The 13,257-nt window shown below is 38.6% G+C and overlaps 1 protein-coding gene across 1 annotated transcript in view; it reads right to left on the bottom strand.

Moving 5' to 3' along the window:
• adam11 (ADAM metallopeptidase domain 11) overlaps window positions 1-10,894 on the bottom strand; it is a 66,794-nt gene extending 55,900 nt beyond the window's left edge. The window contains exons 1-2 of the mRNA XM_056253663.1: window positions 10,569-10,894; window positions 10,113-10,282 (exon numbers count right to left, since the gene is read on the bottom strand). Of these exons, the coding sequence (XP_056109638.1) occupies window positions 10,113-10,282; window positions 10,569-10,629 (231 nt within the window). The 5' untranslated portion in view covers window positions 10,630-10,894. The remainder of the gene's footprint in view (window positions 1-10,112; window positions 10,283-10,568) is intronic.
• Between the last annotated feature and the right edge of the window lie 2,363 nt (window positions 10,895-13,257).

Raw genomic sequence — 13,257 nt, 5'->3', positions numbered from 1 at the left:
TTGTACTCCACAAAAAGGACATCCCTCCCCAACCTGTGGGTCAAGGTGTGCTCTGTGTCTGTTCGTAGCTATTATACCATGCACAACCCTCCATTGCAGGTCCCCAGTTCTTTTCTCAATGGGGGGTTTGTACAGGGTCCTCCAGCAGCCTTTAGGGGAAGCTCCTGGCCCAAAGATCTCTTGCCATTTAGTCTCTCTCACACTCTGCAACTGCATGAGATGTATCACCTTTACGCACAGCCCGTACATAATTTTCTTTCCAGCATTACTAAAAAGTCCAAATTCATGTGTTTTAAAGGAGAGCAGACCATTCTCCATTTCTTGCCAAGTTCTGATGTCAGGTGAGAAAAGCAACTCTGGGAAGACAGGAGTCTCCTCTTCTCCAACAGGTGTCTCTAAAGAGTCTCTATATAATCTTTGGGTAAAAACTCATAGATTTGAGTCAACAGTCTCTCTGCCACACGAACTGACCGTAAGCCCATTTTTGAAGCCAGGTTATCAGCAGTAATCCATCCTTCTTCAGAAACAAGGTGTCCAATTTTGGTGAAACTTGCATTCCACATCGCTTTAATGAGGGAAACAGATTTAAAACCATCCAAATCCAGTGCAGGATTTAAAAACAGTGGCTCTTCTCTCACCCACAGGCCTTTCACACCATTTTGTTGCCGAGAGAAACTGAAAAGTGTCCATGTTTTTAACACTGATCTATAAAAAGAAGTCAATCCGCTCAAATCTGTTTTCTCAATGTCCATAAGAAATAAGTGGCGGTCAAATCCCATGTTGCTCGCTCTCTTCAGGAGGGTGCAGGCTATTCCGGCCCAGCTTACATCTTCTCCATATAACAGTCTCTGAGCCGTCTGGAGTCTAAAGGCTCTAACTCTGGCTCCAATGTCGACCAGCCCCTGTCCTCCTTCCTGTAATGGCAGATAGAGCACTGGTGCCTTCAGCCAGTGCTGTCCTGACCAGAAAAAGTCCACTAGACACCGTTGAATTCGTCTTACCAGCTCTTCTGGAGGCTCTAGGATCATCATTTTGTGCCACAGAGATGATGCAACCAGGTTGTTACAGACCAGGACTCTCCCCCTGTAGGACAGCTGGGGCAGCAACCATTTCCAGTGAGACAACCGAGCACACACTTTCTCCACTAGGCCCTCCCAATTTTTATTCCTATATTCCTGTGTCCCTAAAAAAACTCCTAAATATTTGAACCCTGCCTTCCCCCACAACAAACCACCAGGAAGTGATGGACTACTCGAGTCCTGTCCACACCACACAGCATTACTTTTTTGCCAATTAACTTTAGCTGAAGATGCTTTTCCATAACATTCTAAAGCCATTTTTAAACATTGAACATCACTATGATTTTTAATTAAAACAGTGACATCGTCTGCATATGCAGAAAGTTGAATAAGACTCTTAAACTCCAGTGTATTGACTTGTAGACCTGTAAGATGTTCTCGTAATTTACATAGTAAGGGCTCAATGGCTATACTATAAAGTTGACCTGAAATAGGACAACCTTGTCTAATGCCTCTGTTAACTTTTACAGGAATACTGAGGCCACCAGCTATTTTAATCATGCATTGTGCTCCAGCATACAGCAGTCTTATTTTGGAAATAAAACTCTCCCCAAATCCAAAAGCTTTTAAAGTATCAAAAAGAAAAGTGTGATCAACTCTGTCAAAGGCCTTTTCTTGATCCAATGACAGAAAACCCAAATTGGCATTATTGTGAGAAGCAAAATCAAAAATGTCACGTACCAAATGCACATTATCTATTATAGATCTATTTTTTACACAGTAAGATTGATCTTTATGTATAATCTTATATAGTATACTATTTACCCTGCTGGCCAGACATTTTGAAAAAAATTTGTAATCAGAGCCGAGAATTGCTATAGGTCTCCAGTTCTTTAAAAGGGTTAGGTCACCTTTTTTTGGGAGTAGCGTTAAGACTGCCCTCTGAGAACTCAAAGGAAGAATTCCTTCATTGATGCATTTTTGGATCACCTCAAAATAATCATAACCAATAATATTCCAAAAAAACGTATAAAATTCAGCGGGTAACCCATCTAGTCCTGGGGTCCGTCCTGAGGAAAGTCCCATAACAGCAGCAGTGACCTCTTCAAAGGTGAGTTCAGTCTCTAAAAAGTCCTTGTGTTCTGATGTTAGGACAGGAAGATCTTGTAGTAGTTGGTTTCTGCACAGTTCATCTGAATTTTCAGCAGCATATAAATTAGAATAAAAATCCACAGCAAGTTTACGCATCACTACCGGGTCTGAAGTGTTGTGTCCATTATTGTCCTTTAAAACGTGCATCAGTTTTTCTTGCCCTTTTTTCCTCTCCAAGTTAAAGAAATAAGAAGAAGGTCCATCCATGTCTCTTTTTGTTAAAAAACGACTTCTTACAAGAGCTCCTTTCACTTTTTCATTTAAAACGAAGCTCAACTGATTTTTCCTTTCAGTCCACAGTGCTTGTAGATCTCTATCATCATTATCATGCATACTCTTTTCAATATCCATGATCTCTTTTTCCAACAGTACTAGTGTCTTTTTCAAAATTAAAGAGGTATGAGATGCATACTGCTGACAAAACCCTCTTATGTGCGCTTTACCAACTTCCCACCACTGAAAAACATTTTCATAAAGACATTTTTCATTTTTCCAGTTTTCCCAAAAAAAATTAAAATTCTCACAAAAAAGTTTATCTTCCAAAAGTTTAACATTGAAGTGCCAGTAATAACTAGTATGCTTCCTTTCGGTCAGAATACACTCAAATGTAATAAGTTTATGATCAGAAAGAGCCGTAGGGATGATATTTGTGTTAACAATCTTATTTCTCATGTTTTGTGATGTATAAAAACGGTCCAAACGTGCTCCAGAAACGCTGCCATTGCCAACTTTCATCCATGTATACTGCCGTACTAATAAATTATGCTCTCTCCATACATCTGAGTATTTTAGATTTTTAATTATATTGGCTAAACAGGTAGCTGACCGTGAATGGGGTTCTTCCCCATTCCGGTCTCGTACAAAGTCTAGAGTGCAATTCCAATCTCCCCCCAACACAATAAGATCACCATCCTGCTTTTGTTTTAAGATCTGTTCTAATTTAGTAAAAAGCTGTACTCTGTCTGCTCCTATATTAGGGCCATAGATGTTTACAAACAGGAAATTAAAATTCATAATTTCAGCCCTTACAGTCAAAAATCTCCCTGGTACCACTTCATCTTTAGATAAAATATTAATTTTGAGAGCAGGGGAAAAAAGTACAGCTACTCCAGCACTTACATTAGTCCCATGACTAAGAATGCTATCTCCTTCCCACCACAAGCCCAAATCGATCTCATTGTCTTCACTGCTATGGGTTTCTTGCAAAAAAACAACACTCAAATCTTTCAATCGAATAATTTCTGATAGTAACCCTCTTTTTCTCCTGTCCCTCAACCCATTTATGTTAATTGATCCCACCCGCAAGATCTCCATGAACAAAGGGAAAAGAAAGAGAGAAAAGCAGAACGAAAAAGTATACGCCATTAAAATTATTTAGTTTTCCCCTTCACTTTCTCCAACCTTTTGCCTCGTCTGAGAACAGTAATATGCTTCTTAAGACGAAACCGCTTCTGTTGCGAAAGGTCATCGTAGTTGCTCATTTTTCTAGCCCGTAAAACAGAAGCAATAAACTTGTCAATATCAGGGAAATAGTTGGTTACTTCAACACCAGCTTTTCCTTTTGTATTATCAAGAAATGCATTAATTTGTTCAACAGTATACAGATCTTTATCAGTTCTTTCTACACTCTCTGACCACTGATCATCATCTCCATCATCAGTACACTGGGAATAACTATCCATCTCATCTGCCATATTGTCCTCTGCGTCTTCAGCCTGTACTACATCATCAACTTCACCCACATAGTCCACACTACTCTGAGCCTCGCTCTTATCAACAGTGTCTAATACATTTCTAGATTTACCAGAAACATAACTGCACCCAGGTTGCTCCACACTCTTAGCATTGACATTAATCTCACTCACCTCCTCCATCTTGTCCTGCTCTGTGGCTCCTTCTCCCTGCTCCTCGTTCCTCTGTTCATCACTTTCACTCGTTTGCTGGTCGGTAGGCCTAATCTCACTGTTGTTTACATCACCACTTATCACATCAGATGTGGACGCGCGCTGATCATCTTTATGTGGACAAGCGAAGCGTTTGTGCCCCAACTCACCACATTCGAAACACTTTAGGCTTTCGGTACTGGCGTAAACCATGTACGAATTCTCCATATGATTAACGCGGAAAGAGACTTCTAAGTTACGATCCTGTGAACTCAAAAACATTAAAACTTGGCGCCTGAAAGAAAGAACATGTTTTAGCGCGTTGTTACGACATCCAAGGGGAATCATTCTAACAGGACTTGCAATCTTTCCGAACCTCTGCAGTTCTTTCGTTAAAATCTCGTTAGGTAAAAAAGGTGGGACGTTCGAGATTATGATTTTCGTTGCTGGAGCGGACAGTGGTGTTATCGAAACTAACTTTTCTTTCACCCACACTCCGCTCACAGTCAGCTGATTGACCTGGGAGTCTGATTTCAAAAATATAACGACAGCTTTATTCATCCGTGAGGCTGAAATGATATTCTCGAAACCAACCTGCTCTCCTATAACCACCAGCAGCTCTTCCACTGTCACTCCGGGTTCTGTTACACACTTGCAACCATTACGGAGCAACAAGGTTGGCATTCCTTGCACGGAAACAGACGCCATACCGGCGTCTGAAAACCGCGCAAGCTAATTTACAAGGAAACAATAAGGCTTTTGGGCGAAGGGGAAAAAAGGAAAAGTAAAGGAAAAGAAAAGAAAAGGGAAAAGAAAAAGGGAAAGTGGAAACAAGAACGAGGAATCCGCAATCGCTCTCACAAACGCGCGCTCAACTCCCACACACTCCCAACACTCGCACCGAGAGAGAGAGAGAGAGAGAGAGAGAGAGAGAGAGAGAGAGAGAGAGAGAGAGAGAGAGAGAGAGAGCCCCGGCCGCGCGCGCGCACTCTCACGTCTTCAAACAACACGAGAGCTGTCTCTCCCTCGCTCATATTAATCAAAATCAATTGACGCAATAGTAAAAGGTCGGAAGACCGCAGTTTCACGTGGAGCATTTGGAGATTTTTAGAGATTAGAGACAGCCTATACACTCAATGAACAACATCTCAACACTAAATTTAATTATAAAGGCCTGTCTCATTGACGCCTGTCTCAAATACAAGCCGGTGCAGTTCGACGATTTGGAAAAAATAAAAGCCCGGGCTACTATTTGAAGTTTTACGGTATATATACTGTATATTTTACTGTCCCTGTTATGCATTATATGTAATTTTAACTAACTTGCTTGTTTTAAGGGTTTTCAGTGAAATCAATCCCAGAATACATTTTAATGGGCTCAGTGAAAAGAAAAACAAATCCAAGATGGCGAACAAGTCAAGAGAAACAGTGATTACTGGACTTTAATAATACAAAAATATTAAATCTACTTTAAAATGTAATATTTTACCCAATGTTTGTGTGCTATGTATCTTTATGCTTATTAGTTTTGAAGGAAGTAAAAAAATAATTGCTTGTATTCATCATTTGTTAGTCGCTTTAAACGCTTTAAATAAAAGCGTCTGCTAAATGAATAAATGTAAAAATGCAAATGGAAACTCTGTCCCACTTAAGTATCTTCAACTACTATGTACTAACATTTAAATTAATCATTGATTTTATACAATGCAGTTGTGTATGGCTACATGCATTTTTACATTTGTACTTATTTTAAAAATACCTGCATCCAATTACAGCTGTAAATAATTTCTATAATTACACCGTTGACCCTTCTCTTACTCCTTAACCCTCCCTTTTAACCCATTTTTTTTTTCAAACTCAGTTCCTGGAGCTCTACAGTCCAACAGTGTTTAGTTCCAACCCTGCCCCAACACACATACCTGGAATTTCAAATAAGCATGAAGGACTTTATTGGCTGGATCAGGTGAATTTAAACTCTGCAAGGATGTGGCCCTCTAGGAACTGAGTTTCAAACCATTGCTTTACCACACCACCAAACCTGTCCCTAATCTTACCCGTATCCCACCTCAATAGCAGCAAAAGAGTTTTGCAATACAACATAAACACAAGTACATTGTACCTAACAATTTTTCAAAATGTAACCTAGTTAAGGACACTCATTTGGATCATAGAGCTGTGTATAGTGTTCCAAATCAGCAACTTCTTAGGATTAAATTCAGTTCAGATGCTTCATAAGAGTTTAGCGATTTGCAGCGAGTGTCCGATTTCTATAGTGACAGAGATCATTCTGCTGGTGTGTAGCCCTGCGATACAACTGGATACTACAGCAAAACAAGAATGCCTCCTAGAAACCAACAGAGTATACACTCGGCGACCTCCAGCAAGTTAACCGGCTTTCGACCAACAAAAGTGCTCTCCCTCTGAAACAGCTTTTCTGTTTCAAACAGACATCATAAACCCCTTCCGCTTCAAATACTTGTCATATAGAGGACACATTTCACCATCCATTCAAATTCCTGATTAAAAATCAAGTCTACATTTAGACTTTTTTGCCTTTATGAGAATGAGAAAGGTCAATGGAGATTAGGTGTCACAGGACAGATTCAGACAGAAGTCATCGGGTCCAGCGCCTGAAGGACGGTCACGTAGGGTTGCCGTGTGCTCTGCACCAGTGTCAGGTGAGACAGCTCAAGGTTATGAGGATATAAAATGGCCTTTGACAGACAGGTGGTATATATTGCACCCATGGTTACAGGAGACGAATTGGTGTGGGTGTGAAATGTGATCACCTTGCAATACTTGCAGTCGAAGGCATGAAAACGAATACCTATCTGAATGCTAGAAAGCGGGGAGTGCATCCACACTCCACACACATTTTACTAAATAAATCATTCAAAAACTTAGTCTCACACTGTACACTAGGTCAGATCAAATACAGCCAGGGAAGGTAAAACAAAACCATATTTTAAACCATTATTGTAAAGCGATAGCACAGCTATTTGGGCACAAAAAATATTGATTTGTGCTTTATATATTTTATAAGCTCACTTCCAATAAACTCTTTGTTTCCACAGAGAAAAACTATTTCCAGCAAGTTCCTAGCAGTTCCCTTTGATAAATAAGTTGTACAATTTTTTTTTAGTTAAAGAATTATCAATGGTACAAACTCATTGCTTTTTGTCAAAATTAGCTATTTATTTATTTGTTTTTGCGAGCAAGTGGTTGGGCACATCTCTCCAAAATTTTACAAAAGATTAATTTGTCAATATAAGACCACTGAAGAGTTTTAGCATTTAACAAGATATTTATTATTTATCCATATGTGAAAATGCCCTTTGCTTGGCAGATTGTTTCTGATTCACAAAACACGCTTCCAAACACAGAGATAAGGTACAGAGCTGATGGTTTAAATCCATTCTTCACAGTATATAATACACAGGATCCATGCAGTTGAAATTTTGCTAGGTTTATAATTAAAATATATAAATATAGCTGCAAGCACCAATTAACGGGGTTCAGATGCTTTAAGCACATGAAAAAAAAATTATTATGTTTTTGCTAAATAAAACATAATACATTTTTTTGCATGTGCTTAAAGCATCTGAACCCCGTTAATTGGTGAACCCCGAACTTGCCTACCCCTGACCTAGATCATAGATGGAAAAGACCATTTACAGCCAAAATGTAATACTGTATTTCAGCGCTACGTGCTTGAACCCCTAATTAAATATGTTAAACAAGGATTTGAACCCGGGTCCCGTTGCACACTAAATTGGCATAGTAAGTCTGTTATAGATGCATAATACAAATAATCAATAATATCAGCAATATTAAATAAGTAATATCAGTACAAACAACAGCAAAAATCATAACAGCAATAATCAATAACAGGAAAAAAAACTATGAATCTCCCTCAATCATGAATCAACCTCCAAAAATCAAGATGGCTATTCTTGATATATTATTGAAAAATATTATTGGTTTCACAGAAAATTTCATCCAAACAGTAAAAATAAACTTAATGAACATCTTTACCCCTAAAAAGGTTCATATAAGTATAGTAGGTTATATATTACTCATCTAAGGAACTAATTTGAACCTTTTAGGGGCTTTATGTATAGAGTTGTCCCTTTAAGGGTACAAAACAGTATTTCTTTGAATGCTGAAAGGTTCGAATAATAAGGTTAAATCTTAGTTTCAGTCCTCTAATTTGATTGGCCAAGCAGCGTGTACTGATATGACCAGTCCAACAGCACTGGGACTTCACACTGTTTCACTGTTTGTACCACTGCATTTCATTGTGTTTGTGTCATTCTGGACCAGAGTATGTGAGTGTTTTTACCAGTGAGTGAGGAGCAGGGAATTGAGAATGAGGAGCAGAGCTGGAAAACAACGGTAGAACTCTTCAAACAATCGTTGCTTAGTGGTCTAATCAATAAAATGGGTTTATTGAAGTTTAAACAAGTCTGGCGTCAGCATTCAGTGTCATGTTTTTGGTGGTTGCCTCTTTTGTACTGTTTTGTATGATATCCATAAGCTGATGCTCTGCCTTCTTTTGGAACTATTTTTTTGTTGGTGGATGAAACAAACTGCATGTAATGCACTGATATTAACACGATCACTTTATATGATGAACAGATTTAATTTAGGCTTTTATTCACATAACCATTGATTGACTCACAAACATAGATGACAGCAAATAAGGTAAACGGAAGCTCCAAACTTGCTTGCTTGACGCCTAACAAGAACCAATAAGGCGGTATTCACGTGTCAAGCAAGTACGCTTCCTTCAGAAGACTATTGATTCATATGGATTATGTTAAGAGTGTTTTTACAAATGTTTTGAATCTGCAAAGTTTTGGTTACATGATTTTCAATAGAGGGACAGAAATCTCTCAGGGTTCATTAAATTATCTTCATTTGTGTTTCAAAGATGAGGTAAATGATACAATTTTTGGGTGAACTAACCCTTCATTATTCAGTCACACAGATTCAGTCTATACCTGCACTGAGACAGGCCCGTTTACTCTTCCCCCAGCTGTTTACATTCCTCTCTCCTCGACAGCAAAAGTCAATATTACATTAAAGTATACATTTACAAGTATAACCTTTAATGTGCACTTTACCTCTCTGAAAATGGCTTGATGCCAATTCTCTCTCTGCTCTATAGTCTTCATAACAGATGGAGTTTGCAAAGAAGGTTTTTTTTTTTTTTTTTATCAAGGCCATAAGTGCATATTCATGATATTGGGAGTCAAATTCATTGATTTAGGGATCAATCGCTTAAAAAAAAACATATCAGTCAATCATTAATATGAGTATTAGAGATTAGATGCCATGGTATTTGGAAGATTCAGACATTTTTGTACATGTGGAACTTTGGATTGCATCTGGTGCAGCAGAGGCCCAGAATGGAGAGATGAGCAAAGAGCTGAGAATACTACTCACCCAGACGCATAATCAAACTGAGCAAAATATTTTTCATTGACACGCACACACAAAAGACACAAAACTAGAATTTTCAATTCATGGCCTCTTTAAAAAAAAATATTTAAAACAGGGAGGGAGGGATGTCAAATGAGCAGAACAATGGCACTTTTCTATCACCAGAGGCCAAGAAAGTGTATATAATCGTAAAAGCCAAACATATAGTCACATGGTCACAGATTGATGGCATTGCCAACACGGTAAATGTACTAGCCTTCATTGCATCGCAACTTTTTATGCCGGCTTTGAAAAAAATATACTATATTATTCACACTCGAGAAGTTCTTCATCAAAAGCTGTACACTCAGATGATACGCAAATTAGGACGCGGCAGGTGGATGGAAGGGAGGGGATGGAAAATAAGAGGGTTTGGTGAAATCACCCAAAGAGTAAAGTAATTGCAGAAACAAGTTATTAGGCTATATTTTGGTTAAAGTTTAGGAGGAAAATAGATGCTTGTTTGGAATATCGAGCCACGTGGACCGTAAACAATACGACAACATGAGCATTAAGAACGTAAATGGGGTCGGTTTTTATTTTTTTATGTATCGGTGGAGACGGAGTTACTTACATGCGCTCCATCAGCATCACTCTTCACTAGGGTACCCAAGTGCCCGTGCGGCAGCTCCTCCTCCGCGTCAGTTCGCTGCAGCAGGCGCTGAGGCTTCGTGCGCTCCTCCGCAAACGCGTTCTGCTCGCGTCCCCGTTCCGCTCCGTCCCGTTTGATGCTGCTGCCCCAGCCTTTCAATACAGGACACATTCATAAAAAAAACTGCACGACAACCGTCAAAGCCATGATTCGATGTAATTCTAATGCGTTTACAGCCACTACACTTTATCTAGCCTGCGGCATCACTTGCGTATTCTGACGCGACACTGAAAATTCACAGCCATGCCCGTGATAGAAAACGGGGCCATCCGTGAAATGAAGAATTCGTTTCACCTGTTGGCGCACATTATATACATAAATAGCTACAGCTTATACTCATATCACGAATCCGCTCCCAACGCGGCATCCGTCGCTCACCTGTCACGGCGAGACGCGCGGTAACCGCAGCCCACAGGAGGAGGCAGCGCGTCGCCAACATGATCACATACTCCTGCGGCTTCAACCGGAGCGAAAAGATTCGAAACGCGACATTTACCACCTCATCCCGTTCTGCACAAGAAGTCACGAGGAAGACGTTAAGGGCATCCGTGGAAAACAAGACGACGCTGACGGGACAGAGTTTAGAAAGTGTCCGTGATGTCCGCTTTTGTCGGTCAGAGATTGCGGGCGGAATTCATGTTGGGATTGAAACGCTCCTTCTGCGGGACTCCCATCCGCACCTCCTCCCACTCTCCTCTCTTCTCCTCCCCTTCACTTCACACCGCACTCAAATGCAACATCAGATTCTTTAACCTGCTGTCATGTTAAAAAATATAACATATTACCATGCAAAATAAACATAAAACTCAGCAATAAATGCATATCACATATAATTATATAAAACGAAATATTTTATTGTTATATACACTGTATATATATATATATATATATAGACTAACTATAGATACTAATACAAAGGCTATGCTATAGCATATAGGCCTATATTAGAGTTCTGTCAAGCGCAAGTACTTCGTTGTGAGTGAGAGATCACGTCATCTAAAAGAGATAAAAGCATATCAAATATTCTCGTCCTCAGCAATATCTCTCATGCCTGAGGTTTAAATCGATCTGTACTAACCCTTAGTTACTTTAAAAACCTTTCCCATTTCCCACTCTAAATCATTCAGACTATATAGTAAACAGCACATGGCACACTATTTAGGGAACATGGGAAAGACAGATCTGATGGGCAAGGAATTTACTATTGTAGCATACACATTTTTTATCAAGAACTATGACCGAATGGAACAATTGCATGCTGCTAACTGCACACAATACACTGCATGTTGCCTATACTCACTTTTTTATTATTAAATAAAAATTATGTATGGACGACATATTTCAATATGCATATGGTGAAAGTGGTATCCAGTTTTCTTAAGACGTCAAAAACCCATTTCTAATTCAGTTGTGCGAAAACGCCTTAACTTCTCATTGTCTGATCAAACAATGAGTCAAGAAAAATTTAAAAATCTTTGAAGTTCCTAAGGTTCCTATGTCACATTGGAAATGAAAGGTCAGGTCAAGTACATTTCATTGTGTAATACATTATCTCTTATAGGTTGAATTACATGGTAATCAAATTCATTTTAAAGAATACCTTGTTATTACCACAGTACATGATTTGTAAAAACACATGGCAATATCCCCTCCCATGGTACCTGTGAGTCACTACAGCATTATTAAGCATTGACTGATTATCCATAATAGAAATACTAAAAACATATATATGCTTATTTATTTCAATAATTACATAAATTACAGAATAAATTATTAATGTGTAAATAATAATCAAAACACTTGCCATTGCCCTATAGCTCCTTCAACATAACAGACCCATTCATAAGAAATACCCTGTAATAAACAAACACAATATCTACCTGAAACTAAAGACTAGCAAACATTAGGAGATAACATTATTCAACACAAGTCAATGTTTTACATAAATAAGCACACAAACTGACCATTTTGTCTGATTTTAATAAGAATGCAAAAAACTCTATACTAGTAAATTAGCATCTTCTTGAAGTTAACAGCTTTTAATATAGAACTGTACAAATACCAAAAAAAAGAAAAAAAAAGTACATAATACAGTAAAAAATATATATTGTAGAACTCTAAATTTATTCAGGAATTGGTCTTAAAACATGTATAATTGCCCATAGGCCTCCTTTAAAAGGCTAATTCCCAGTGTTTATGGAAAATCATACAAGTTCAAGATTTTGGTCATGCTACAGAGACAGCAGTGGCACATACTCCACATACTCTTTTCAGAACTAATAATATGAATGCACATAGTTCTGTCACTAATAGATGACATTAAACATTAATTAGCATCGAATAATTAAAACACTGTCCATTGTACAAGCCATACCACTAAACCTTTTAAAGCACATTTGCAGGAAATCGGAAAGGCTTAAAAAATGAACTCAAAATACCTCAAAGACCTTCATGAAACCACAGGACATTTCTGCCTTCACAGTGTATTCTACCCTGCGTGTTCTTCAAAAACCACCACAGCATTGTTCTACCATCAACACTGCCTCTAAACTGGAGAGAGGCCAGGCACAGCACTTAAACTAATTGGATAATGCCCCTCCAGCAAAGCCTCATTAAAGTCTCAATACCAGCACGTTCCCGGATATTGCTGCTGAAAAGTCATGGTCAAAACCGAGGGAAAGAGAGAGCCAAAAGAGACGTCATGGAGGTCACTCGCAGAGGAGAGCACGAAACGCTTGTCAACTGTTGATTAATACCATGTTTGCTTGGTTGTGGTGAGATATCGCATACTAGGAGACAAACGTACAACACTGAAATGGAATGTCTGATATGCTTGACAATAATGTATAAATATTGATGTAAGACATGACTGATTCATTATCACAACAATCTTTATCAAATAGAACATATGTGGAAACCGCTGGGATTATTTACACATTCGCTGCAAAGAGGTGTACAGAAGCCCACCTCTATAAATAAATGTTCTACATAAAATACAAAGCTTTTCACAACAATTCAGTCTTATTTCTCAACTAATGGTGATAGTAATCTTAATTTAATTGTATAA

This window comes from Rhinichthys klamathensis, unplaced genomic scaffold (genome assembly GCF_029890125.1).
Source record: "Rhinichthys klamathensis goyatoka isolate OS25496 unplaced genomic scaffold, OSU_Roscu_1.1 h1tg000108l_1, whole genome shotgun sequence".
NCBI lineage: Eukaryota > Metazoa > Chordata > Actinopteri > Cypriniformes > Leuciscidae > Rhinichthys > Rhinichthys klamathensis.
Note: the sequence above shows the minus strand (reverse complement) of the source record. Positions and strands in the feature narration are given on the sequence as shown.